Genomic DNA, 26,797 nt, shown 5'->3' with positions numbered 1-26,797 from the left:
GAAATCCCCAACTATATCTGTTTTAGAGAGAGAGATGAAGCAGAAGCAAGGTTAGCATCCATGTCCAACACAATATCTGTTATTAATCATAAAACAGTAAAATAAAGTTGTGATTCAACTAAAATGAAGAGGTTATATCAAAGTACTAAAGCCTTCCAATTTCTTGTAAGATTAATAAGTGCCATGACTTTATCAAGTCTTGCATCAAAGAAACAGAACAGTAATCAGTTTCAAAAATTTCTAGCACCATGCTGTAAGCCTCTAAATACATGGTAAGCATCAAGATTGATGCTCTAAGCCAAACAGTCATCAATATAGATGGAACAACAATGGTTTCCTCATCAAAAAAAAAAAAAATTGTCTCAATTCTTTTCGAAAAGAACAAGTACGCTAGTAAGATGTGTATGTCTTCATCTTTCTCAAGCATAAGCCAGCTTGATAGTTGCTCAACTTGAAATTATGACTCCAAATGTACGAGGGGAACAACAAAAACTAGTGTGCAGAATAAAAACCAGAAGCACGTGTAGGGCTCCAACTTAACTTCTTTCGTATTCTATAAATACTTTCTCTGAATAAGTCAGTTTTATCTCGTGACCCTGTTGAAAAGACAACCTGCTATACAGAATCTCCGACTTTGTTATCACACTTAAGCAGATGCTGAACTTCTCAAAGCTGCTTCACGTTCCTGACGCCGATGCTCTCTCTAAAATATATTTAGAAAATAAGTAATCAGTAATATGGGAGAAAGAGGACAAAGACAAAGTAATACACTGAAATTAGAGCATTTAATACGAAATTGAGTTCAGGTTGTTAGGGAAAGTTCAGAAAAATTGAAGTCTACTTCAAATTATCAATCTTAAAGAGAACTCTCTGCTAAATCTACTCAAAATCAAAGGTGTTCATTCACTAAAAAGCAACTTAATTCTCTGAATCAGCAACATAATCAACTGCTGCAGCAACTTGGAACATGGCGATGATAATTGTATGATCCATGCAAAGAAGGCAAAAACACTTACGAGTTCTATGAATAAAGTGATACAAAAAGCAAAAACCTTTATTCTAATAGATGTCTCACTATGGACAATAACTTGGCCAGAGAACTATAAACAAGGAAGACACGGAAAAGCAATAATTCAAGCCTATGATTACTGAAACGAAGAATAGTTTTCATTTTGATTGTGGATATGATGATAGCAAGTCTTACCCTTCTTTCCCAATATGGATGGAAGCATACGAAATCATAGACAGGAGTTATTGTTGAGACCAAAACAACATTAAGTCCAGTAAACAGCAGAAGAGCTGCCATAGGCCGAGTTCTGTGAGGCATTGCTGATGTATGATGACTTTGAACTCTGTAAAACACAAGCTCGCCTTCAGTATACAAAATTGAAACTCAAGTCCGAAAAGTGCAGCCATCTAAATCACATTACATAAACAAATGCATCTATATACAAAAGTGGAACATTGGCCAAGATGCTCCACATGAAATATCCAAATACAAACAACTTCTAAAGAAACAAACTATAATTGAAAAAAGAAAATCTAAAAAACCAATGGATGTCAACAGAAGTGCCTCCATAGGTTTTATAGTTCATACTAGATGGAGTCAGAGCACGGGGCCCAACACTTGGGAAATTCTGACACAGTTTAGGTGTAAATCAATATGCTTCATCCGATTGAGAGTCTTGATACACATACAGAAATCCTCAAACAACAATAAGTTACACAACAAATTAACTATGCTTTCACAACTGAAATCCCACGCAGTGAGAATTTAGATACATTTTTGACCTGTATCCATACTAAGACCTGGGATTCCTCATCCTCTTATACCCATAAGCTTGTCTTTTTGAAAATGCTCTTGGAGCATTTGTTTTGTCATAGTGAGCGCTGAAGGTTTCTTCATGAACACTTTAGATCATTTTCTGAACAGAGGAAAACAATTTTTGTCATAGTACATTCCTAAATGCACAACAACTGAAAGTCTAAGATCGGAAAACCTATGATCTTGCAAAAGTGACCACAAGACAACAAAATAAAACTTGCAGTTTAGCTTTTCAGTTCTCTTCAACATAAATCCATTTCCAGTTCTCTTCAAATGCTTATTGGGAGGTTCTGACAACAACTGTTCACATTACTACGTGGTGCCTTGGTGTTCAGCAATAGTCTGGCAGTAAAGGTCTGAAGAAGGGTAAAACACAGTAACTTTATATTACAAGCTTGAAAAGGAATATTATCCAGCGAATGCAGGTAATGAGCAAGACTGACACAATTTGATTCCCTCTTCATGCTAATTATAGGGGCTTCATAGAATTCAGCAAACCATCTATGTCTTCTATAAAATTAGAGTAGAAGCCAAAGTTGTACGCAAGAATGTTTTACACCATGTGAGGAATTCACATTAAAACCTATGTTGCTCGGACTCACCAAAAACGTTGTCGGGTGCTTGTCGCATCCTCCAAATGTAGTGCATTTTTTAAGGATCCGACACGCATGCGGCAACATTTTCGAAGAGTCCGAGCAGCATAGACTAAAACCTTGCTGTTACAGCTTTTAGCGTTCCTCCATTTCCAACAGAGAAAAAATTGTGGCCTCATACACTGAATCTGAAACCAATCTCATCTGCTACAGGTACAAGGAACTGGACATGTATAGACACACACTTGTAAACATTAGAGGAAACTGAAGGTTTCAGGATTTTTAAATTCTTATGCCAAGAATGAATAATACTACTAAAGCTCGTATACCTGGTACAATTTCGATACATTTAACCTTAAAAAGTTGTTAGGTATGTAAATCGAGACATGATAAAATAGTACAAGCACATATAGAGGTAATAAGAATGCTAGAGCAGTTCTTCATCGTATCAAAGATTAAAGTGAACAAGAACCCAAGCCACAAAATTCTTGAAGTTTTTGATCACTCTTAGGCGGACAAACAATATCTATCTTCACTTCAGGAATATTTACAAGAGCTACAACATCTCTTTTCAAGAGTATAGCTCTAACAAAGATGAGATTTCCTTGAATAAATGTATGCTAACAAAGTGACAAAATTTCCAAAGCTGAGAAAGAGACAAGGCTCATGTTCTGCTTTGTTCTTTAGCCAGACAGCCCGAATACTAAATGCATCAATGATAGCTATTACAATATTTAATAAGAGTGGATCAAGACTCAATCCCGGGATGCACATCTGGTTCAATCACCCATTCATACTTCCAGGGAATTATTAATCAAATATTAAGCTAAATATTTATTCTGGATTGAATCCATCAACAGGTGTCAAGTGAAGAACAATGATAAAGTATAGAAAATTAGAACATGTGTTGATCCAGTACCTAGCCACTTATTCTGCTTTTTTCTTTTTTTGGATGAAGTGAATTATCATTAAAGGCATCCAGGGGACGCAAGCATACAAAAGAGTGTTTCTGTCAGCTCAAGAAATACAAAGGAAACTTATAAAGCTAGGGAGCAAGCCACTTATTCTGTTTCACATCATCAACAGATAATTAAGGCAAAATACGCATAAAACTGAAAAGAGCTATTGCAATTTGATGGGGGGTCTAAGCGGGTACAACATTTTCTAAGCAAAAGCCATCACATGGACCGATGGACATGGATTTCAAGAAAGCAAGAAGCTTAAGCATTTTAAAATAAAAAGATTCAAAGGAAACATTTCGAATGAGTAATAACAATTAGAGACAAGGATATTCAGCGTTTGTTTTTTGAATAATATGGAACATCTGATCTTCCCTAATCTTGATTGTTGAATTTATAAGAATATCGTGCACTTCAGAAGCTTACCATAATTCACAACTAAAAATTAATCTTAAAAACTCTCCAAGATTGAGGAAGTGCAAGATACACGGGCCAGCAGGGATTTACAAAATCTTTATTAGTTGAACAACAAGTTTTGATGAATAAGAGATTAAACTGATATAGTAGCATAAAGAAATTTAAACAGAGAGGAGGAAGAGGAATACCCAAATCAGCTAACTCCACAGCGAGAAGAAAATTTGGCCAATATATATATCATGAAAAGTTTATTTTGGCGAAAAATTTGGCAGAGCTGAATGAGTATTTTTTGTATGTAAGTGAAAGTGTGATGTTTCTAGACCTAGATTTGTGCTTTGGAGTGCACAACATGCACATGGAGTTAGTTTAAAATGACATTTTTACCCTTGGTCGTTCCATTCTTGGCAATTCAACTAAGCTCTTACAGATATTATTAGTTCCACCCTATGCAGAATAAAATAATCCTACATATTAACTTAAGGGTGATTCATCCTTCTTGTCAATCCATTTTATAACCAAATGCCGGATGAGCTCCATCCTTCCTAAATCCCGGGACAAGAAAAGACACAATGTTTTACAATATATTTTATGATGAGTTTGAGAACTATATCTCATGCCTCTAGTTACTGACATACATAGTCCACTTTAGAGACTAGAAACAGCACATGGTCATAAATTATCAGTTTATCTCTTTTGTTCTCTATAAGTATAATGGCTTAAGATACAAAAACAAGAACATACCCAGTGTGATACCAATTTAATTGCAATTTGATTGTTATACTACTAAATTCATATATGCTTGCTCGAAGTGAGGAGTTGTACGCGTCACTACTCGGTTTTTGCTTCAAGTATCATAGACCTTATCACTTTTTGCTTTTATAATCACTTGCTATATCACAACAATCTATCATTTTCAATAACGCACCCGTACCCAACAAAAGCACATACCCACACACACACACACACACACAAAAAAAAAAAAAAAAAAAAAAAAAGGAAAGAAGAAAGAAACAAAATATGCATTAGAGCCCGTTTGGATTGGCTTATAAGTTGCTTATAAGTTGTTTTCAGCTTTTTTGAGTGTTTGGCTGGCCAGCTTAAAGTCATTTTGTGCTTAAAATAACCTCAAAAAAATAATTGGGCCCATTTGACTTAGCTTATCTAAAGCAGTTTATAAGCTGAAAACAGCTTATAAGCTAAAAAAATAAGTTAGACTACCCGAACTTATTTTTTTTGCAGCTTATAGGCATAAGCCCATCCAAACATGCTCTTAGCTACAATGTCTCAATAAATATAAAAGCTAAAAATGATGTCTTTTAATGGACTAAAGAGGAAAAAGGACACTTTTATTCAATTCCTAGAAGTAAAAAGAAAAAACAAATAAAGCTTCTCTCTTTTTTATTTCAAGAATTCCATTTCTAGTAACATCAATAGCTAACCCAACTGCTCTATATTCTAATTTCTATCAGCAAAAATAGTTACTACAAAAGCTCAAATTTAATCTTAAATCAGCTCCCACTAATTAATACCTTTAAACTAGATAGAACAAAGATAATTAAACATAAGAATTAGCTACAATGTATATAAGCTAAAAATGATGTTTTGTTAATGGACTGAATAGGAAAAAAAGGACACTTTTATTCAACTTTTAGAAGTAAGAAAAAAAAAATAAAGCTTCTATCTTTATATTTCAAGAATCAAGGATTCCGTTTCTAGTAAAATTAAAAGCTAAACCGACTGCTGTAAATTCTAATTCTATCAGCAAAAATAGTTACAACAAAAGCTCAAACTTAATAAAAAATAGATAGAACAAAGATAATTAAACATAAAGAATTAGCTACAATGTGTATAAGCTAAAACTGAAGTAAAAAAACAAATAAAACTTTACCCTTTTTATTTCAAGAATATGTTTCTAAAAAAATTAATAACTAAACCAACTGTTCAAGTTTAATCTTAAATCAGTTCCCACTAATTAATAATTCTAAACTAGATAGAACAAATATAATGAAGTATAATAATTAGCAAGAGATTAAAGGAACTTACGGCTTAATTTCGCCAGAAATCAATTCTTAGAGAAAGATTTGCAGGTAATAAAGAATAGTGTCAATTGGGCCAAAGATATGGCCCTAATATGAATTGGGGCAAATTTGCACTATCGTCCTTATTCGGGTGTGGTCTTTATTTTTAGCCTTCCCCTAAAATATTTCAAAATTATGGATTCGAATTCTGACTCGATTAAAAAAAATAGTAAGACAGAATTTTGTAGTAAAATTAGGCCTATTATAACAGAGTAAAAAAAAAATCTGCCTTACAAAATTTTGCAGCGCAAACTTTTCCCTTAAGGTAGAATATTTGTGAAGCCTTTACCTTGCAAAATTGTAATTTTTTTACGAAAATTCAAAACTTGAACCTCAGAAAATTTTCAATTATTTTTTTAAGCGAAGGATAAAAATTAAAGACCAGGGCTTTGAAGGGAATCCATGCAAAAAAATGATACTATTAGTTTCTAATATTTGGGCTGTATGATTTGGGCTTCCTTCTAAATGATCCTAAATGTTTTTCATTTTTTTGCACGGATTGCCCTTCTTTTGGGGTGGTCTTTAAATTTTGCCCCTCATATTTGTGTTTTTTAAGTTTTGCCCTTCGCTTGGATACTTGAGGTTCTGGGTTCGAACCCCCGCTAAGCATAAAATAAAAAAATAATTTCACAAGGCAAGGCTGGGGGGAATGTATGCCGGATCCGGCATACAATCCTTAAGGAAAAATTAAAGTTATGCAGGAGGGGGCAGACTTTGCCTTGAGACATATATTTATTTATTTTTTACTTTTCAAGGCAAACTTTTAATTATGCCTTAAGGAAAAGTTCCGTCTTACGGGGCACACTTTTAGTTATGCCTTAACTAAAAGTGTGCCTCATAAAATATAACTAAAAGTATGCCCCATAAGGCGGAACTTTTCCTTAAGGCAAAACTAAAAGTCTGTCTTAAGGAAAAGTTCTGTCTTATGAGGCATACTTTTGGTTATGCCTTAATTAAAAGTTTGCCCCATAAGGCATAACTAAACTATGCCTTGAGGAAAAGTTATGCCCCCTCCGGCATAACTTTAGTAATTCCTTCGCAAGTTTATGTTGGTGGGGGCATACTTTTAATGGGCAAACTTTTATGTCGGACCCGGCATAAACTTGTGAAGGAATTATCAAAGTTATGCCGGACCCGGCATACGTATGCCAAGTCTGCCTATAAGGCATAAGTATGCCGGGTCCGGCATAACTTTGGTAATTCCTTCACAAGTGTATGTCGGTGGGGGCATAGTGAAATTTAAACTCTGCCTTGCAATTTTTTTTTACAATTTTTGACTGTGTGTGGGTTCGAACCTGGAACCCATGGGTTTTAGCCGAAGGGCAAAATTTAAAGATTTCAACTGTGAGGGGCAAAATTTAAAGACCACCCCAAAAGAAGGGCAATTCTGCGAATTGCCCAATGTTTTTAGATTGGGTCTTTTTGGTTTTTCTCTTGGGTCATTTGCACTTTTGCTCTATTGTGTGCGGGCAATTCGCAGGAATGCACTTATTTTGGGGTGGTCTTTAATTTTTATCCTTCGCATAATAATATTAGATTCGGAAAAAAATTATAAGGCAGAATTTTATAGCAAAATTAGGCCTATTTGGGCCAAAGTTAGGCCGGCAGGCAGAGTTTTGCAGCGAATCCAAATTTTACCTGGTGAAATTTTTAAAAAAAATTTAACTGAGCGGATATTCGAACCCGGAACCTAGGAGTTTTAGGTGAAGAGAAAAAAATTAAAGACCAATGCATTCGAAGGGCACTCCGCACAAAAAAATGATTGTGTGCTGGTCTTTTATTTCTGCAATTGGGCCAATGTAATAATATTTTTTCATCATTTAAAATAAATATTGCACGCTAATTACTATTTTTAATAATTTATTCTTCTAATATATTTTTTTTATTGTTCAACACACATACCCTAAACTAGTAAAGTAAAATAACACTCAACCAACTAATTTTAGAAAGGATTTATAAAATCAATTTGTCTCACTTCATTATGCTTTGTCATCCCGCTTTATCAATATATTTTTGATGAAATGCGTTTATAAAAGTTATAGATTGGAAATTACTGTTTCTCAAAAAAATATTTGATTTTTGGAATATGATAATATCTGTACAAATTTAAAAGATGATTTATCAAACTACTGCATAAAATCTATATATTTAATTACATAAAAGTACCATACATGCAATAACATAAAAATGCACTTCCAAAAGCATGTAGAAACTGAAGAAGCACTTCTTCAAAAGTATTGAACAAAGAAAGAAAAAATTTAGTGTATTGTCTCTCATAAAACGACTGGGATGACATGCGATGAACACTTTCAGATATGTAGTAAACTATTAGAAAACACGTAATATGCAATGGACCACGTCGAGATATAAATAAGCTATTAAAAGACATGTAACGTTCGTGACATCGTTGAATGACGCTAAAAGAGTAAAAATGCGCTCAACCATTTCCTTAAATGACAAAAACAGTCATGTCGAAACCATGACTTTTCTAACAATTTTTTTATTGTTCGACGCGATACGCAGGTGCAAAGCACGTACATTAAACTATTAAAATGAAAAAACACTCAACCAACTAATTTGAGAAAGGATTTATAAAATCATTATTTATTATCATTCTCTTTTATCAATATACTTTCGATGAAATGTGTATAAACATTATAGCTTGGAAAATTTTGGCTCTCAAATAAATATTGGATTTTGGAATATCAAAAAATCAACCTGATTGGATTTAGCCTAACTAGTCTGAAAGAAGCATTTGCTAAGCAATCAGACAAGAAATGAATTCTCGCGTGGAAAAAGAAAGGTTTTAGTAATAGAAAATGAGTTTGTAATAAAGCTGTATACCAAATAGTACTGCAATAGATAAGGTTAGGTGCAAGAAGCTTAATTTGTTTTAAAAAAATCAATCTCATCCTGCTCATCGCTCAGTGTATTCATACGACTTTAAAAGACGAGTTTATCGAAATTTTAGGTAAAAACTGTCACACTCCTTTCACCCCACGATAAACAAAGGATTTTTTCAACTGAAGTGGGCAAGTGGCAGTTTTGAAAATGAATTATTTTATGTAATAAAGTCACCATTTGAAATTAAGTTTTGATATTTCAAGTCACCTTATGAATCCCTAATAAAAAGGAAATGAGTCTTTTATTATTGATCCGCGAAAATAAAAGACTGGGTAAGGAATTTTGTTGATCAGGGAGAAGGTATTAGGCATTCCCCGAGCCCCCTGATTCTAGCACGGTGGCTTCACATCACTTTAGATTTCACTTAGCATAGTTTTAGATTATAAGAGGAGTGAACTTAATTCCAACAAGACTTGTGTCGAACAAGTCTAAAGTTCAGTTTCTGAAAATAAAATGTTACAAAACTTATGTCCGGTGAAGCAAGTCTTGATATTTTCATTAAATGAGCAACACGGCGAGAAAATAAACTTTTCTTTTTCGTTTGTTTTTCACTACTTTTAAATCCTTAAAGAAAAGAACTGAAAATAAAATAACACTCGACCAATGATTTACAAAATCAACTTATCTCACTTCATTATGCTTGTCATTTCCCATTTTATCAATATAGCTTTGAAGAAATGCATATAAAAGTTATAGCTTGGAAAATCTTGCCTCCAAAATAAATGTTTTTTGCAATATGAGACTATCCATTCAAATATAAAAGATGAGTTTATCAATTTTAGATAAAATCTATATCTTTATATTACATGAAAAATACTAGAACACTCAATAACAACGCAAAACACTTCTGGAAGCCTAAGAAAAAGTTATTATGTTGTCTCTCATAAAAAAGATCGAGATGATATGCAATGGCACGCTGAGATATAAGTAAATTATTAAAAGACACGTAACTTAAGTGACATCATTAAATGACGCTAAAAGATTAAAAACACACTCACCCATTTCTTAAATGACAAAACACAGCCACGTCGAAACTGTGACTTATCTAATATATACAAAAAACTTAAAAATATTGAAAAATGTATGATTTTTATTCGGTTAATAACGGTCTCCATTTTCAAGTACAGCGAAAATAAAATTAAAAAAAAACTATTTTTAAATTAAAAAAAAAAGTACAAGAAAAGAAAAAGGCAAAACTTTCAATGAAAAATAAATTCTTTAGAAGACCCCGACTTACTAGAGGCACCGTAACTTTTCTTATTACTTTACCCATCTAAATTAATTTTCGTGTTACTTAATGTAACCAATCAGAAGGACATAAACTTTGATTTAAGTCTTCAAAAATGATAGAAGGTATGCTTCCGTTACACTTATTTGGAGAAGCAAAATTGAATATTAAATGGTGTCATACACGTGCAACGCACGTTCAAATAATCTACTTACATAACAAGTACTAGAGTACTCAATAAAAGTACAAAAACACTTCAAAAGCCTGTAGAAACTGAAGAAGCACTTCTTGAAAAGGACAAAAAGGAAAGTAAGTAGCATGTTGTCTCTCATTAAAAGATCAAGATGACATGTAATGGACACGTAAAGGTATAAGCAAAGAATTAAAAGACATTTAATAAGTGATATTGATAACCATTTCTTAAATGACAAAACATAACCACATTGAAATTATGACTTTTCTAGTGTATTGAAAAATGCTTAACAAATATTGAAAAGCTTATATAATTTTTTGGTAAAATCTATATATATAAATTACATAAAAAGTACTAGAACTTCCAATAGCAACACAAAATGTAAGTGTTTTTTAGCATTTTAATATTACAAATTATTATATTAAAGTGTTGCTTTTAAGTGTGTTTGAAATGGTCCATGACCACGTTCAGTTCATGGCAGGTTTGGAGTTTAATTCCTTTGAAACTCCTACATCTCTTTATCACATTTACTTCTTTCAATTAGTGCCATATGGGCAGATGCGGCCTCTCCGTTTTTTTGCCGTAATTTTCCTTTAAACCAAATCAGTTAGTAGTAAGAATATGGCCACTATTCTTCCCTGGTAACTCATGTAACCTCCATATAATAATTCTTCCATTAATTACCTATTTTATTACCCCATTTATGTCCTATTCAATTCTGGGACGATTTTCTAAACTACAAATAGAAGGCTTCCTTAGCCTTTAGGGTAGAGAGAAAAATATATACTTTGGAGAATTCTTGAAAAGTGAGGGGAAAAAAAAAGTTTTTTTAGTTGAAGGAAGGTGTTCTTCTTTTTGGTGGAGCTTTGGACTCAACATCTTGTCCAGAGTTTGTTGAGTTATACGAGGTGATCGGGTTGTTGTATCATGGAGGGGACAATTCAGAGAGATTACTGCTGTACTGGTAGATTTGTTGCAGTGCGCTTGAATCTCCTTAAAGAGAGCGAGATATCCGCGCCTCAGTCGAAGATATTTTTATTTCTTCATTTTATTTTTCAATTGTAATTGTAGTTTCATTGTATTATCACCAACACAAAACACTTTTGAAAACCTGAAGAAGAGTTTCTTCGAAAGTAACGAACAAAGAAAGAAACAAGCTATTATGTTATCTCTCATAAAGGATCGAAATGACATGCAATGGACACATAATTGTATAAGCAAACAATTAAAAGACACGTAGTGTCAGTGATATTGATAAATGTTTCTTAAATGTAAAAAATTAACCACGTCGAAATCATGACTTTTCTAGTATATTGAAAAATACTTAACAGATATTGAAAAAATTATCAGAATTTTAGATAAAATCTATGTATTTTATTTAAGTTATTAGAACTTTCAATAGCAATGCAAAACAGTACTTCTGACAGCCTGAAAGAACGTTCTTTCGAAAGTAATGAGCAAAGAAAGAAAAAAGTTATTGTGTTGTCTCTCATAAAACGATTGAGATAATACGCAATGGCATGCAGAGATGTAAGTAAACTATTAAAAGACACGTAAAGTAAGTTGCATCTTTAAATGACGCTAAAAGACTAAAAATACACTCACTTGTTTCTTAAATGTCAAAAAACAGTCACGTCGAAATCGTGACTTTTCTAATATAAACAAAAATACTTAAAAAGTATTGAAGAATTTATCAAAATTTTAGGTAAAATCTATATATTTAAATTACATAAAAAATACTAGAACATTCAATAGCAACACAAAATAGTACTTCTGAAAGCCTGAAGAAGTGTTCCTTCGAAAGTAACGAACAAAGAAAGAAAAAAGCTATTGTGTTACCTCTCATAAAACGATCGAGATGATATGCAATGGCATGCTGAGATATAAATAAACTATTAAAAGACACGTAACGTCAGTGACATCTTTAAATGACTCTAAAATACACTCACCCGTTTCTGAGATGAGGAAAAACAGGCAAGTCAAAACGACGACTTTTTAATATATACAAAAATTCTTAACAAATGTTGAAAAAAATGTATGGTAATTTTTTTCTTTTTGATTAATAATAATAGTCTCAATTTTCAAGTACAAAGAAAATATATATAAAAAACTATTTTTAAATTTAAAAAGTAAAAAAGAAAAGGCCAAAGCTCTAAATGAAAAAGAAATTCTTTAGAAGCCCCCCACTTACTTGAGGCACCATAACTTTTCTTATTACCTTATTCTCATCTAAATTATTTTTTGTGGTACTTAATGTAACCATTCAGAAGGACACAAACTTCGATTGAATATTCTTCACAAATGATAGAGGATATGCTTCCGTTACACTTCTTTGGAGAAGAAAAAAATTGAATATTAAATGACGACATACATGTGCAATGCACGTGCAAAGAAACAAGTTACATGAAAAGTACTAGCATACTCAATAAAAATACAAAAACACTTCTGAAAGCCTGTAGAAACTGAAGAAGCGCTTCTTCGAACGTACAAAAAAAGACAGTAAATAGTGTGTTGTCTCTCATTAAACGATCGGAATGACATGCAATGGACATGTAATGGTATAAGCAAACAATTAAAAGACACGTAATGTAAGTGATATTGATAATTGTTTCTTAAAACAAAAAAATAACCATGTCGAAATCATGACTTTTCTTGTATATTGAAAAATACTTAACAAATATTGAAAAGTTTACATAAGTTTTTAGTAAAATCTATATATTTAAATTACATAAAAAGTACTAGAACTTCCAATGGCAACACAAAACACTTCTGAAAACCTGAAGAAGAGTTTCTTCGAAAGTAACGAACAAAGAAAGAAACAAGCTATTATGTTATCTCTCATAAAGGATCGAAATGACATGCAATGGACACATAATTGTATAAGCAAACAATTAAAAGACACGTAGTGTCAGTGATATTGATAAATGTTTCTTAAATGTAAAAAATTAACCACGTCGAAATCATGACTTTTCTAGTATATTGAAAAATACTTAACAGATATTGAAAAAATTATCAGAATTTTAGATAAAATCTATGTATTTTATTTAAATTATTAGAACTTTCAATAGCAATGCAAAACAGTACTTCTGACAGCCTGAAAGAACGTTCTTTCGAAAGTAATGAGCAAAGAAAGAAAAAAGTTATTGTGTTGTCTCTCATAAAACGATTGAGATAATACGCAATGGCATGCAGAGATGTAAGTAAACTATTAAAAGACACGTAAAGTAAGTTGCATCTTTAAATGACGCTAAAAGACTAAAAATACACTCACTTGTTTCTTAAATGTCAAAAAACAGTCACGTCGAAATCGTGACTTTTCTAATATAAACAAAAATACTTAAAAAGTATTGAAGAATTTATCAAAATTTTAGGTAAAATCTATATATTTAAATTACATAAAAAATACTAGAACATTCAATAGCAACACAAAATAGTACTTCTGAAAGCCTGAAGAAGTGTTCCTTCGAAAGTAACGAACAAAGAAAGAAAAAAGCTATTGTGTTACCTCTCATAAAACGATCGAGATGATATGCAATGGCATGCTGAGATATAAATAAACTATTAAAAGACACGTAACGTCAGTGACATCTTTAAATGACTCTAAAATACACTCACCCGTTTCTGAGATGAGGAAAAACAGGCAAGTCAAAACGACGACTTTTTAATATATACAAAAATTCTTAACAAATGTTGAAAAAAATGTATGGTAATTTTTTTCTTTTTGATTAATAATAATAGTCTCAATTTTCAAGTACAAAGAAAATATATATAAAAAACTATTTTTAAATTTAAAAAGTAAAAAAGAAAAGGCCAAAGCTCTAAATGAAAAAGAAATTCTTTAGAAGCCCCCCACTTACTTGAGGCACCATAACTTTTCTTATTACCTTATTCTCATCTAAATTATTTTTTGCGGTACTTAATGTAACCATTCAGAAGGACACAAACTTCGATTGAATATTCTTCACAAATGATAGAGGATATGCTTCCGTTACACTTCTCTGGAGAAGAAAAAAATTGAATATTAAATGACGACATACATGTGCAATGCACGTGCAAAGAAACAAGTTACATGAAAAGTACTAGCATACTCAATAAAAATACAAAAACACTTCTGAAAGCCTGTAGAAACTGAAGAAGCGCTTCTTCGAACGTACAAAAAAAGACAGTAAATAGTGTGTTGTCTCTCATTAAACGATCGGAATGACATGCAATGGACATGTAATGGTATAAGCAAACAATTAAAAGACACGTAATGTAAGTGATATTGATAATTGTTTCTTAAAACAAAAAAATAACCATGTCGAAATCATGACTTTTCTTGTATATTGAAAAATACTTAACAAATATTGAAAAGTTTACATAAGTTTTTAGTAAAATCTATATATTTAAATTACATAAAAAGTACTAGAACTTCCAATGGCAACACAAAACACTTCTGAAAGTCCGAAGAAGAGTTTCTTCGAAAGTAATGAACAAAGAAAGAAACAAGTTATCATGTTGTCTCTCATTAAACGATCGAAATGACATGCAATGGGCACATAAAGGTATAAGAAAACAATTAAAGACACGCAATGTTAGTGATTATTGTTCAAAACGATACGCACGTGCAATGCACGTACACTAAAATAAAATAAAATAACACTCAACCAACTAATTTGAGAATCTATATATAATATAAAGCTAAGCATAGACAAGGTGATGTGGCACCTCTCTATGACTAGCATTCCTACTTATCTTTTTTCTCCTTTTTTTAGCTTTTTACCCTATTATTTTTATCATTATAATTCAATCAATCTTATTCAATTAATAGGCTATTAAGTCCCTCTAATAAAGTGGGGTTAATACTTGTATTTGTGGGATTCATGCATGTAATCGTGGGGTTGTTAATGCAGCCTCTATGCCTTGTCCGTTGCCTTCCTTGACAAACCTCAATAGGCTGAATATATTCTTTCAGTTACAATATTACTTGGTCCAGTTATGAGTCTTGGAAACTTAAAAGGCTCCATAAGCTTATCAAAGAGCTTGAGCACCACTATATATACACTTGACCTAAGCACCAAACGAATATAGCATTTCATGGTACATTTTCATTTAGTCTTATCATGTTATGAACCCAGGATATTGGGGTTGTGAGTATGAGTAAAAAATTGGTGGACTTTTGTCAGTGTATTTATTTTCAGACGGCAGTACAATGAGGTGCATTTCTTAAGAAATTGTTTGGATTTTTGTTGCTCATTCACTCATTTCTCTCGAGTAGTAAAAACTAATAAAAAGGTGACTTCGGTTGACATATATATATAGCCAAAGGACTGCCATCTTCTGCCAGCAGGCTGCAAACAATATTGCTTATGATGATCTGGAAAATTACTACATTATTGGCTATAATAGACAATGTTTCTATTCAAACTTCAAAGGTAAAGCATCTGATTTGGTAAGAATACAGATCACATAAATAAAAGAACATATATTTCATTTTTTTTTTTGTAACTAGAAGTTATAAAAATGAAAAACTTGATGAGTATTGTGAACTACACACACTTCCACCACTCCACGTCTACAAAATGTGTTGTGAATTATTTATTTATTTTCTTTTTTCTTTTTTTTCCCCTCCCATTTTAGGAGGATTTATAGTGTTTCCACACTTCTCCTCCAGTGTGACTCGAACCCAGGACCTACCGGTCGTGGGTGGAGGTGCTTAACCACTGAGCCATCCCTCACTTGTCATTTATTTTTTATTTTAGTTGCTGCCATGGAGGCTATTTTTTTCTATATATTTTTTCACTTATTGCTTATGATAAATATACAGAAGATGATTTTATGTGATTTTGGTTTAGCATTTGATACCTTAAGTTTTGTAAAAGGACCTTTTGGTTGGAGTTATAATTTCTTCTGCTTAGATTACTTTTGATAGGAGGAATAATTAAAAATAAAATTAGTTTTGTTAAAATATAACTTTATTTTAATATTTGAGTATTCGAAAAAGAATAAATCCTAAATTTAGTGAGATTCTTTTACTCCGCGCGAAGCGTGGATAAATTCACTAGTGAATTTATAATAGCAAATTGTCTCACTTGATTATGCTTTGTCATTCCCGTTTTATCAATATATTTTCAATGAAATGTGTCTATAAAAATTATATCTGGGAAAATATTGTGTCTCAAATAAATATTGGATTTTGGAATATGAGAGCATCCATTCAAATTTTAAAGATGAGTTATCAAAACTCTAGGTAAAATCTATACCTTTATAATTACATAAAAAGTACTAGAACTCCTAACAACAGCACAAAAACACTTCCGAAAGCCAGTAAAACCTGAAGAAGCACTTCTTCGAAAGTATCGAACAAGGAAAGAAAAAAATTAGTGTGCTATCTCTTATAAAACGACCATGATGACATGCAATGTACACATAGAAATATAAATAGACTATCAAAAGACATGTAACATGCATGAGATATAAATAAACTACTAAAAGACACATAACCGTTCAGAGGAAATTAGTTAAAAGGGGCCTTTACAAAAATGAATAGAGCTATATAACCCTCTGTATAAAATATACAAAAGACTAAAAATGCACTCAACCATTTCCTTAAACAACAAAGAACAGTCACGCCGAAATCATGACTTTTAAAATATTTAGAAAAATACTTAACCAAATATTGACAAAATTGTATGATAATTTTTTTTTGTACTTTTCATTTATAATAGTCTCAATTTTGTACAACGAAAATTGTAAAAAAATAATAATATTTTTTTAATACTAATAAAAGTAAAAAAAAGAAAAAGACAAAAAAAAAAAAGGGTCAAAACTTTAAATGAAAAATAAATAAAAAAATCACTAGACCTGGACTTTACTTTTCCCTCCTTCCTCAAGCTCGAAACCAACTATTATCTCTGCCGCCTTCATATGATCAATATTCCTACTAAACCTCAAAAATATCATTTTTTTTTCCATTTACGAAAGCCTCTTTTATTACTTTTTTTTTTTTAGCTTAATTATCATCTGGGTATCTGTTAAATTTGTAAAATTTTCATCTTTGTTAGTTTCCTATATCGTGGAAAAAAAATTAGTTTGTCCTTTTCTCATCTGGGTATCAAAAATTTAAGTTTTTTCTTCTAAATTTATCATTTTTTTTTTTGGCTAGGGTTGATATGAATTGTGAAAATTTCATCTGGGTCAAGTGTAGATTTGTCTCTATTGAAACCTTTATTGAAATATAAAGATTGTTAATTTTTTTTTTTTTAAGTGGCAATGTTGAGTAGTAGAAAAAGTTAAGTTTTTCTTTAAATTTACAGTTTTTTTTGCTAGGGTTGATAGTAATTGTGAAAATTTTATCTGGGTCAAGTTTAGATTAGTCTTTATTGAAAGATTTTTAATGATTTTGTGGTGGCAATGTTGAATAATGAAAAAAAATTAAGTTTTGTTTAAATTTACATTTTTTTTGCTAGGGTTGATAGTGATTCTTGAAAATTTCATTTGGGTCAAGTTTAGATTGGTCTTTGTTGATGCCTTTACTGAAATAGAAAGTTTGTTTATGATTTTTGGGGGGCAATGTTGACTAATTTGGAAGATGGGGGGAAGAATGTTTCAGAAGTTTCTAGAGGGGGTAATGGTAGAGGGGGTGGGGTAACTAGGTCATGGGGTACTACTGTTTCGGGTTCGGGTCAATCGGTTTCTACGAGTAGTAGTATCGGGTCACCATCGAGTAGAAGTGAGGCTGCTATGGTGGCAACACCTGCTAGTGAGAATACTTTTCTTAGGTTGAATAATCTTGATATTCATGCTGATGATGCTGGATCTCAAGGGGCAGCTGGGTGAGTCTTTTGTTAATCTTTTTATGGTATATATGTGAAAAAAATGCTATCTTTATTGCTTGAACTTTTGGAAGATGGAACTCTATGTAGGGTGAGATGTTTTCCACGGAAAATGTTATCCAGGAAAGTAGTTGTGCTTCTTACTTATTTCCTTGTGTTCAGTACGTAGGAAATATTATCCGAAAATACTATAGGGGGTGGGGGTAGAAGTGTGGGGTCGTGGGGATGGGGGCTACAGGGGTGGGGGTGACGATGATGTGTATTGGAGGATGGGGAGGACACAATCAATGCGGAATGTCACTTGTGGAACTTGTTTTCCCTACTTTCACTGGGAAAACCAATTTTCTTCATTTTTAAGGAACTTGTTTTCCTCCATGCTGAACACACCCTTATTGCAGAAGCTGATCCAGCATATAAGTTGTAGGTCCTCAGTCTCAAGATTGTACATGTAGATAGAAAATTTGTAGCCAAATGTTTAAAATATGTATAGATGATAAGTGGCGCGGCAACTTTAGATCATGGATTAACCTAGGATTCTGTTGTTCTTACTAGTCTACCTGATAATTAAACGAAATGCTAGTCTAGACTCTAGAGTAATTAGCAGTAAATGCTAAACCGTGAGATAATGGAACTTGCATTAGCCAATTATATTGACTTTAAGAAGCATTGACATGGCTTAAAGACTTAACTAAGGAATAACATGGACATGTGGAGATTGATAATGCTAGAACATTTGGAGAATACTTAAGAAGAAGTGTCTTGCATTTCTTTCAAACCATTTTCTGAAAAACGATTTTCTTGAGCTGAGGGTCTATCGGAAACGGCCTCTCTACCCTACGAAGGTAGGGTTAAGGTCTCGTACACCCCACTTTCCGCAGACATCACTTGTGGGACTAACTTGGTATGTTGTTGTTGTTGTACTTAAGAAGAATTGTTAAAAAGCTTATAGGAATGGAATGCTATAGTGACACAGGAGATGTCTTTCAACTTCGTAGCAATTGGATCAGTGACCATGCAAGCCTCATGCTACTGGGTTGTTGCAGAGATTTTTTATGTAACCTGTTAGAATATTTGCTATTAAGGTGATGGCCCTACTGAGTTTGGGAAAACATGACCCTTTAATATTGTCTAAGAAACAATAGGTGTTCATTGTTGTGGTTTAGACATCATAGGCGTGATGTTATGCTGTTCTTCTCATTTTGATGATTTGCTAGATTACAATGTCATTATGCGGTTTAACATGGAACTCACGATTCAGCTGTTAAAAGCGTATGTCAATAGTTTCTCTTACAGTAATGTTTCCTTACATTTACTTAAGCTTTCTTATCAGTAACAGGAAAAAGAAGAGAGCTCAGCGTGCAACAGGAGGGGATAAGAGTGGTAGAGGACTCAGACAGTTTAGCATGAAAGGTTTTTTCTCTTAATCAGTTTCATCTTCTTTTAGGTATTACTTTGTCGCCTAAAAATTTGCAGCGGCTGGGTTGTTTTTATTTCACATATCATTTATTTCTCGTGTGTTGCAACTTGCATGCTATCAGAGCTTTCTACTAATTAGTAAGCTATTGTTTTCTATCTACAGTTTGTGAGAAAGTTGAAAGCAAAGGGAGAACTACGTATAATGAGGTAAGTTGGCTTGAGAAAATTCATTATGTTATCAACATTAGGTGATTTTAAAATTTCTGGCGTTTCCTTTATCTGTATCTTTGTTTCACAAATGGATGCTACGATTCAGCAACTCAATTTAATAGTTGTGCCTTTTTACTTGTCCTTATTCTATTATATATTGAACCCCCTTTCTCGTCTGTACAATGTATTTCTGGGTGTCCAACTTAGATTTTTTATTATGATTACTCTGATTTATGATGATGATTTTTTATTATGATGACTCTGATGTATGATGATTTTTTATTTTGATGGCTCTGATGTATGATGATGTTTGGTATCTGGTTCTGACAGCACCTGGCGAGCAAACTACAAAGGAATATGCTAACTTCTATATCTATTTTGAGATGACGTTTTTCATCTGATACGTCCATCCTTTCTAAGTTGTGTCATGCTAGTATCTTTTTACTTGTGTAATATCACACTATCACCATATGAAAATCGAAATTAAGAGTTATTCCATTTTTCGCTTCTTATACAAAAACACACATTTTGACCTTTAGGAAGAATTTTAGGGTAGTCATTTTTCTTCAGTGGATATATTTAGGGTATTTTGGAGGTTCCATGGTCCTGTGTTTCTTATAACCCTTAAAAGATTGTGACATTTTCCCTTGTCTGCTTTTTGACACTTTACTTTTCTTTCTGTAAGGCATTTCATTCTGCTACAACTACAAATAAGAGATGTTATTTTTGTAATTCTTGCTTAATGTGCAAACGAATTGATAGTAAGTTTTACTACATTTTGAAAAAGAGAGCATATTCTTTTGTTTGTTATGGGAGAATTTAGATTTCTTCTATGTTGCTTGGGCTTGGGTGCGGTTACTCGTACGGGTCGGGATCTATTCATCACATAAATTTTAGGATTCGAGGGTATGGATCTGAGTGCGGATACAGGTGCTGGGATACAATAACTGTATATTATCACGAGATATATAAGTATTTCGATTAATTAACAACAACATACCCAGTGTAATCCCACAAGTGGTTTCTGGGGAGGGTAAGATGTACGCACACCTTACCTCTACCTTTGGGGATAGAGAGGCCGTTTCCGATAGACCCTCGGCTCAAAAGAAATGTAACCGATGCAAAAACGTAAGAAAGAAAAAGGAACAACAAAATAGCAAACGTACAAAAATGTAATAACAGATATCAATACGCATTAGCAGAAAAAAAATGACTACCCTAAAACATACAACTAAAAGTACGATAACACGCTATTACCTACTAATCATCTACCCTAATCCTCGACCTCCACACCTTCCTATCCAAGGTCATGTCCTCAGTCAACTGGAGCGCTGCTATGTCCTGTCTAATCATCTACCCCCAATTCTTTTTCGGCTTACCTCTACCTCTCCTAACTCCTGCTATAGAAATCTCTCACACCTCCTCACTGGCGCATTTTCACACCTCCTCTTCACATGTCCGAACCATCTGAGCCTCGTTTCCCTCATCTTGTTCGCCACAAAGGCCACTTCCACCTTACCCTGTATAACTTCATTCCTAATCATATCGCTCCTAGTATGCCCACACATCCTTCTAAGCATCCTCATCTCCGCCACATTCATCTTTTGAACGTGGGCATTCCTGACTGACCGACACTCTGGCCCATACAAAAGTGCTGGTCGAACCACAACTCTGTAGAACTTACCTTTAAGCCTTGGTGACACTTTTTTATCACACAGTACCCCAGAGGCGAGCCTGTATTTCGCCCACCCCGCCCTAATACCGTGTGCTACGTCAGCATCAAACTCCCCATCTCCTTGGATTATGGACCCAGGATACTTGAAGCTGTCTCTATTAGGAATAACTAGTGCCTCAATTTTCACTTCCACCTCCGCCTCAGCTGTCACATTGTTGAACTTGCACTCCAGGTACTCTGTCTTCGTCCTGCTTAACCTGAAACCTTTTGACTCCAGGGCCTCTCTCCACACTTCCAGCCTTGCATTAACTCCACTACGCGTCTCGTTAATCAATACTATGTCATCCGCGAATAACATACACCACGGCACCTCCCTTTGAATATGTTGTGTTAATTTGTCCATCACTAAGACAAATAGGAACGGGATAAGGCTGATCCCTGATGCAACCCCATCTCGACTAGAAAGTGCTCTGAGTCACCTCCCACTGTCCTAACCCGAGTTTTGGCTCCACCGTACATGTCCTGAATAGCCCTAATATAACCCACAGGCACACCTCTAGACTCCAAGCATCTCCATAGAACCTCCCCAGGAATTCTATCATATGCCTTTTCTAGATCGATAAACACCATGTGCAAGTCCCTTCTTGTTCCTATATTGCTCCAACAATCTCTTTACAAGATGGATGGCTTCTGTAGCCGAACGCCCCAACATGAAACCGAATTGGTTCTCGGAGATGGAGATAGACACACTATTCCTCATTCGCAATTCGACCACCCTCTCCCTAACTTTCATAGTGTAGCTTAAAAGCTTGATACCCCTGTAGTTATTGCAACTCTGAATATCACCCTTGTTCTTGTACAGTGGCACCATAGTACTCCACCTCCACTCCTCTGGCATTGAACAACATTGAACTAAGATTAATAAAATTAATTCTTTATAAGCACCTACTATTTTATTCATAAGATATCTCGTGTAATAACAAAGTGTTCTCATACTTTATGTAACTATATACGTCACAAATGACATAAACCAAAAAAAATTCAAACCAAATGCCAAATCAATCTATACTTCTTGGTCATAGATGTAGTCAAAGCACCCGAGATAAGTCGACCAAATCCGTGTGTCGGGTTGATATAAGCTGGTTTGCAAGAGTTTGGCTTTCTCAACCGGACAAATCTTTTAAGGAATATAGTTTCCTTACAACCCCCTATTTATTTACTTGCTGTCCCAGCTGCGACAAGGACTTTGAAGGGTCCAAGCATCATAGGATTTCCTAATTAATACTTTTAACCATCCTCCAATTGGCTTCCCCTCTCTAATATGGGAAGAGAATTTTCGAGGTAAGATATGTAATAGTCGTTAATTATGAGATGATTCACTAAATGACTTCTGGGTATGCAAAATAGTGTCTCACAAGGGCATAGAGTTTATGGTCTTTCTTCTGTAGAACTAGTAATGTGGTTGTTTTCTGTCTTCCGGATATATTTTATTAATCATGTCCATGGCATGAGCATCGAGATGTGGATTATCTGTCTGTGCATTGAACTAATTCAAAGTTATAGTTATTGTCAAGAAATTGCTGCATAGATTTTCTGTAACTTAATCTCAGAAAAAAGAAAATCTTAAGGACATCTGTATACACTAAAAAACTGAAATACTTAATGTCTTGCTCAGGTTGCAGATGAACTTGTAGCTGAGTTTTCTGATGCTCCCAATGGTCTTGCATGTCCAGATCAGGTTTTTTCTCCATCCTCGTGGTTCATAAATTTTGAACGAACTTGTTTTTTACAATAAAATCAGTTTGAACCTTTTACTTATGACAGAAACAATATGATGAGAAGAACATCAGACGACGAGTCTATGATGCTCTGAACGTACTTATGGCTATGGATATCATTTCTAAAGATAAAAAGGAAATACAGTGGAAGGGTTTACCACGAACTGATGCTAACGATATTGAGGAGCTAAAGGTTTGATTTTAAATTTTTTAATGTCCTGTCTGTTTCCTCTTTCTTATTGAATTCGACGAGCCATCAATTTTGGCACACAAAAGTTGATCTATGCTTAATTTAATCTCATGTTTATTTAAACTGCAGACTGAGCGTCTTAGCTTGAGAAATAGGATTGAAAAGAAAGCAGCCTATTTAGAAGAACTAGAAGAACAAGTATGAGCTCTCTCTAAGCACTATCTTTGGTTCGATTTTGATAATAAGTCTGATAGTCTTTCACAATGCTGATATGTGTGATATCTTGGTTCTATAATCCCCGTCTTTTTAATAAAGTTTTTTTCCTTTCAAAAGTATGTAGGGCTTCAAAACCTCGTAAAACGCAATGAGCAGTTATATGGCTCAGGCAATGCTCCTAGTGGTGGTGTGGCTTTACCGTTTATTTTAGTGCAGGTAAATGGCAACAATCATCTATTTTTGTTAGTGCTATTGTCTATCAAGTAAGTAAATATCTGATACAAGTCATTACATTCTTTAATATGTCATCTCATAATTTATTTTGTTGGGATTAGTTTAAGGCTACAAGTGAGGGAAGTAAGCTCGTGGCAAGTAAGATTTCCTCGACTTGTCTTAGCTGTACTTGAACTCAAGTAAATTTTGGCCTAACAATTTGATATTAACTATAGCTTATTGCTTTTCACCTACATTTGATTAAAACCCTTCTAACAAAAATCAGAAGGATAACTTTGTTATAACACAGATATAGAATACCTCTAGTCTCTGAACGAGAAGAAAAGAAGAGAGGGTTTTCCCATTTGTATTTCTTTCCACACGTTCATGCGCTCATATTTGCAGAGAAGAAAGCATGTAAATACTCTTTTTCAACATCAGTAAAACTCCAAGATGCAAGAGTAATGCTAGTCTTAAATTAGTAGAGCTTTGGTGCATCTAAAAGTACAAACACGTATATTGAAGCTTGGAAGGAAGATGACTTCTGTATATATTCTTACATATTGAGTTTACAGTCACAAAAAATTCCTAAAAAAAAAACTTTGGTGGTTGAGTTAGATTCATTATGTCCATATTATTCTATTCTCTGAGTTTCTTTTCCTCCATATCTGCATGCCTCATTTTCAGTTGACGCTAGTAATATTGTGCAGAAGTTTGGGGGTTTAACAAGTTTCTTTTGTCCTTGTAGGAATAGAAAAGGAAATAAAAGTATTAAGAGTGAAAACAGGCTCCATATAATTTGCTTTTTTGTCAACGTCTTCGTGTAGCATTTTATTTGCGTGCGTATGTAAATTTTAGTAATAGAATTGAATAGAAAGGAGATTGTAATGCTGTTCTCGTAGCATTTCGTTGTTATCATGACTTGTATGTTTCTTGTGGTGCTTCAGACTCGTCCTCATGCTACAGTCGAAGTGGAAATATCAGAAGATATGCAGTTGGTGCATTTCGACTTCAACAGGTTAGTGGCCTTGGAACATCTATGCTCTTTTTGGTTCTGATTAGAGTGTGAATGACTCGGCTGAGTCCTATAAACAAATACATACTTTTGACACTAACTTGACGTTTAATTAATAATTTGACCTATCAAAAGAACCAAAAAAGAGAACAAAATTTTGCGAGCTATTGCACAGGAGCTGGGTTTACCTGTGCGCACCCTAAGGGTAGCGGCTGCGGGTCCCATGTCATAAAAAAGAGAGAGAGAGAGAGAGAGAACAAATTAATCAGTAAGTTCAGGGTGGCTTGAGCTGAGAAAATGACAAAAATAGTCCCTTATGTTTGAGGGTAGGTTTATAATAGTCCCTTCTGTATGAACTTAATTTAGTCCTTTAGTTTGCCAAAAGTTAACACTTTTGGTCTCAAATATTTACCGAACTCTGTCCGCTAGATTTGATGGAACTATGAAAAAAAAAAAAGAAGAAGAAGGGAAATTAGTGAGAACTCACATTTAGAGGTTTTCTAGTTTCTGCTAATTTTAATTTATTGCGAGAGTATGGTGCAGCTTTTTAAGGTGTAATTTCTGCTACTTTTATATCTTTTAGTGTCTAGTAGAGCTTTTTATGTTGCATATTATACGATTTGATGGGATTTTTTGGTGGTTAAAGTTGAATCTTTTTTCCCGTTGTTTCCGTCAAATCTAACAGATAGAGTTCGGTAAATATTTTAGGGAGACTAAAAGTGAACTTTTTGGCAAGCTTAAAGTACCCAAACTGTTCAATTCATACTTAAGGGACTAATTTGAACCTATCCTCAAACATAAGGGATCACTTTTGTCGTTTTCTCGGCTGGAGCTCCTACTGTTTCTTGCAATGTCCAATCATGTTTTTGACCTAAGATATTCCAAAACATTCGTTAACTCGTTCAAGTGTGGTTTATCGATTCCAGCACTCCGTTTGAGCTACATGACGATAATTATGTCCTCAAAGCAATGAAATTTTGCGGAAGTAGACCAAAAGATGGTGTTGTCGCGCAGAATGTATCTGCTGATAGAGGCGAAGGTTCCAGTTCCAGTATGGCCAACATGTTTCAGCATCAAATCTCTCATCCATCAGTGCCAAACACATCTGGTAGGCTTCCGACCTCACCTCCTCTCCCCGGAATACTAAAGGCCCGCATCAAGCACGAGCATTAGTCTCTGCCGGATTCAATCTTGATCAATTGCTAGACTCATTAACTTATAATACCTTTGTACATTATGTAAAGTAGTTTTACTGGAAGCAGCCTCGTCTGTCCACTGATAACTTCGTTAGATCCTTTTGTCTCATTTGGAGAGGATCAGTATTAGATTTTTGATTTTGCTTTCAGAACATTTGGTGGATCTTCAGTTAAGATGGTTTCTTAGCTAGATATTAATTGTTCAAATTGATGTCTGTTATGGCAAATGAAACTACAGCCTGTTTGGACATACAATCTTTTGCTTTTTTTATGCTTCATTTTTCTACATAAAAAATTGTTTGGTTGTACATTGTAGTTAATTTTTCAATCCAACTTGAAGTTTGAGTTTTTCAAGTTTGAAACACTGGTTCTAACCACTTTTTCAAGCCGCAAAACTTAACATTATTTCAAGTGAAACACAACTACTATTTTCCAATAACCTTTTTCAAGTATCACCAAATTCATGTCCAAACACCTCAAGTAAGCAATTATGGATTGCCTAAGTTTTATTGGATAGAGTAATCTGGTACTTGTGCTGGTGGGAGGTAGCTGGTCGAATAGTTGGCGTTTCACAATCTGATTATGACACTAGGTTTGAGTCAAAGTTACTGTGTTTGGATAACCTTGTAACTTATGGCGCTACATCACCTTATATTTTTACTAGAGGCTATCTACAATTTGAACTTGTGACTCTGATTTCCTCGTGGCATAATAATGATTCTTACAATTGCACGCTTGTTGAATAAATTCTCATACAGATACTAGTCCTTCTACCTAAGGGTGATTTCAATTAGTTGTCGTGGTCGATAGGAAAAAAGAAATGAGTGAATGTGAAAGAAAAGGAGGAAGCTAGCTTGAAACTTACCATATGAGCCCA

At 33.8% G+C, this 26,797-nt stretch overlaps 2 protein-coding genes across 4 annotated transcripts; one reads left to right on the top strand and one right to left on the bottom strand.

Annotated features, from left to right (window-relative positions):
- Positions 1-132: 132 nt before the first annotated feature.
- LOC132607561 (uncharacterized) lies at positions 133-5,995 on the bottom strand. 2 transcript variants are annotated; one of them, XM_060321585.1, is made up of 3 exons: positions 5,838-5,995; positions 1,205-1,352; positions 133-703 (listed from the first exon to the last, which is right to left on the bottom strand). In XM_060321585.1, the coding sequence occupies exons 2-3, from the start codon at positions 1,325-1,327 to the stop codon at positions 647-649; spliced, it is 180 nt and encodes a 59-aa protein (XP_060177568.1). In that variant the 5' UTR covers positions 1,328-1,352; positions 5,838-5,995; the 3' UTR covers positions 133-646. The 2 variants fall into 2 exon arrangements, with proteins under 2 accessions (XP_060177568.1, XP_060177569.1); XM_060321586.1 differs by lacking the exon at positions 5,838-5,995 and adding an exon at positions 3,983-4,328.
- An 11,044-nt stretch (positions 5,996-17,039) lies between these two features.
- LOC132607560 (transcription factor-like protein DPB) lies at positions 17,040-26,175 on the top strand. Of its 2 annotated transcripts, none has more exons than XM_060321584.1 (9): positions 17,040-18,011; positions 19,348-19,421; positions 19,591-19,634; positions 22,988-23,050; positions 23,137-23,283; positions 23,410-23,478; positions 23,614-23,712; positions 24,657-24,727; positions 25,651-26,175. In XM_060321584.1, the coding sequence occupies exons 1-9, from the start codon at positions 17,749-17,751 to the stop codon at positions 25,895-25,897; spliced, it is 1,077 nt and encodes a 358-aa protein (XP_060177567.1). In that variant the 5' UTR covers positions 17,040-17,748; the 3' UTR covers positions 25,898-26,175. The 2 variants fall into 2 exon arrangements, with proteins under 2 accessions (XP_060177567.1, XP_060177566.1); XM_060321583.1 differs by having other exon boundaries at positions 19,342-19,421.
- Positions 26,176-26,797: the final 622 nt, after the last annotated feature.

This window comes from Lycium barbarum, chromosome 8 (assembly GCF_019175385.1).
Source record: "Lycium barbarum isolate Lr01 chromosome 8, ASM1917538v2, whole genome shotgun sequence".
In the NCBI taxonomy this organism is placed as follows: domain Eukaryota; kingdom Viridiplantae; phylum Streptophyta; class Magnoliopsida; order Solanales; family Solanaceae; genus Lycium; species Lycium barbarum.
Note: the sequence above shows the minus strand (reverse complement) of the source record. Positions and strands in the feature narration are given on the sequence as shown.

Coding starts and splice junctions, on each gene's coding strand:
- LOC132607561 (XM_060321585.1), bottom strand. CDS start 1,327: ATGCCTCACAGAACTCGGCCTATGGCAGCTCTTCTGCTGTTTACTGGA. Junction 704..1,204: donor ATCCATATTGGGAAAGAAGG/GTAAGACTTGCT, acceptor AATATATTTTAG/AGAGAGCATCGGCGTCAGGA.
- LOC132607560 (XM_060321583.1), top strand. CDS start 17,749: ATGTTGACTAATTTGGAAGATGGGGGGAAGAATGTTTCAGAAGTTTCT. Junction 18,012..19,341: donor GGATCTCAAGGGGCAGCTGG/GTGAGTCTTTTG, acceptor CTTTCTTATCAG/TAACAGGAAAAAGAAGAGAG. Junction 19,635..22,987: donor GGAGAACTACGTATAATGAG/GTAAGTTGGCTT, acceptor TGTCTTGCTCAG/GTTGCAGATGAACTTGTAGC.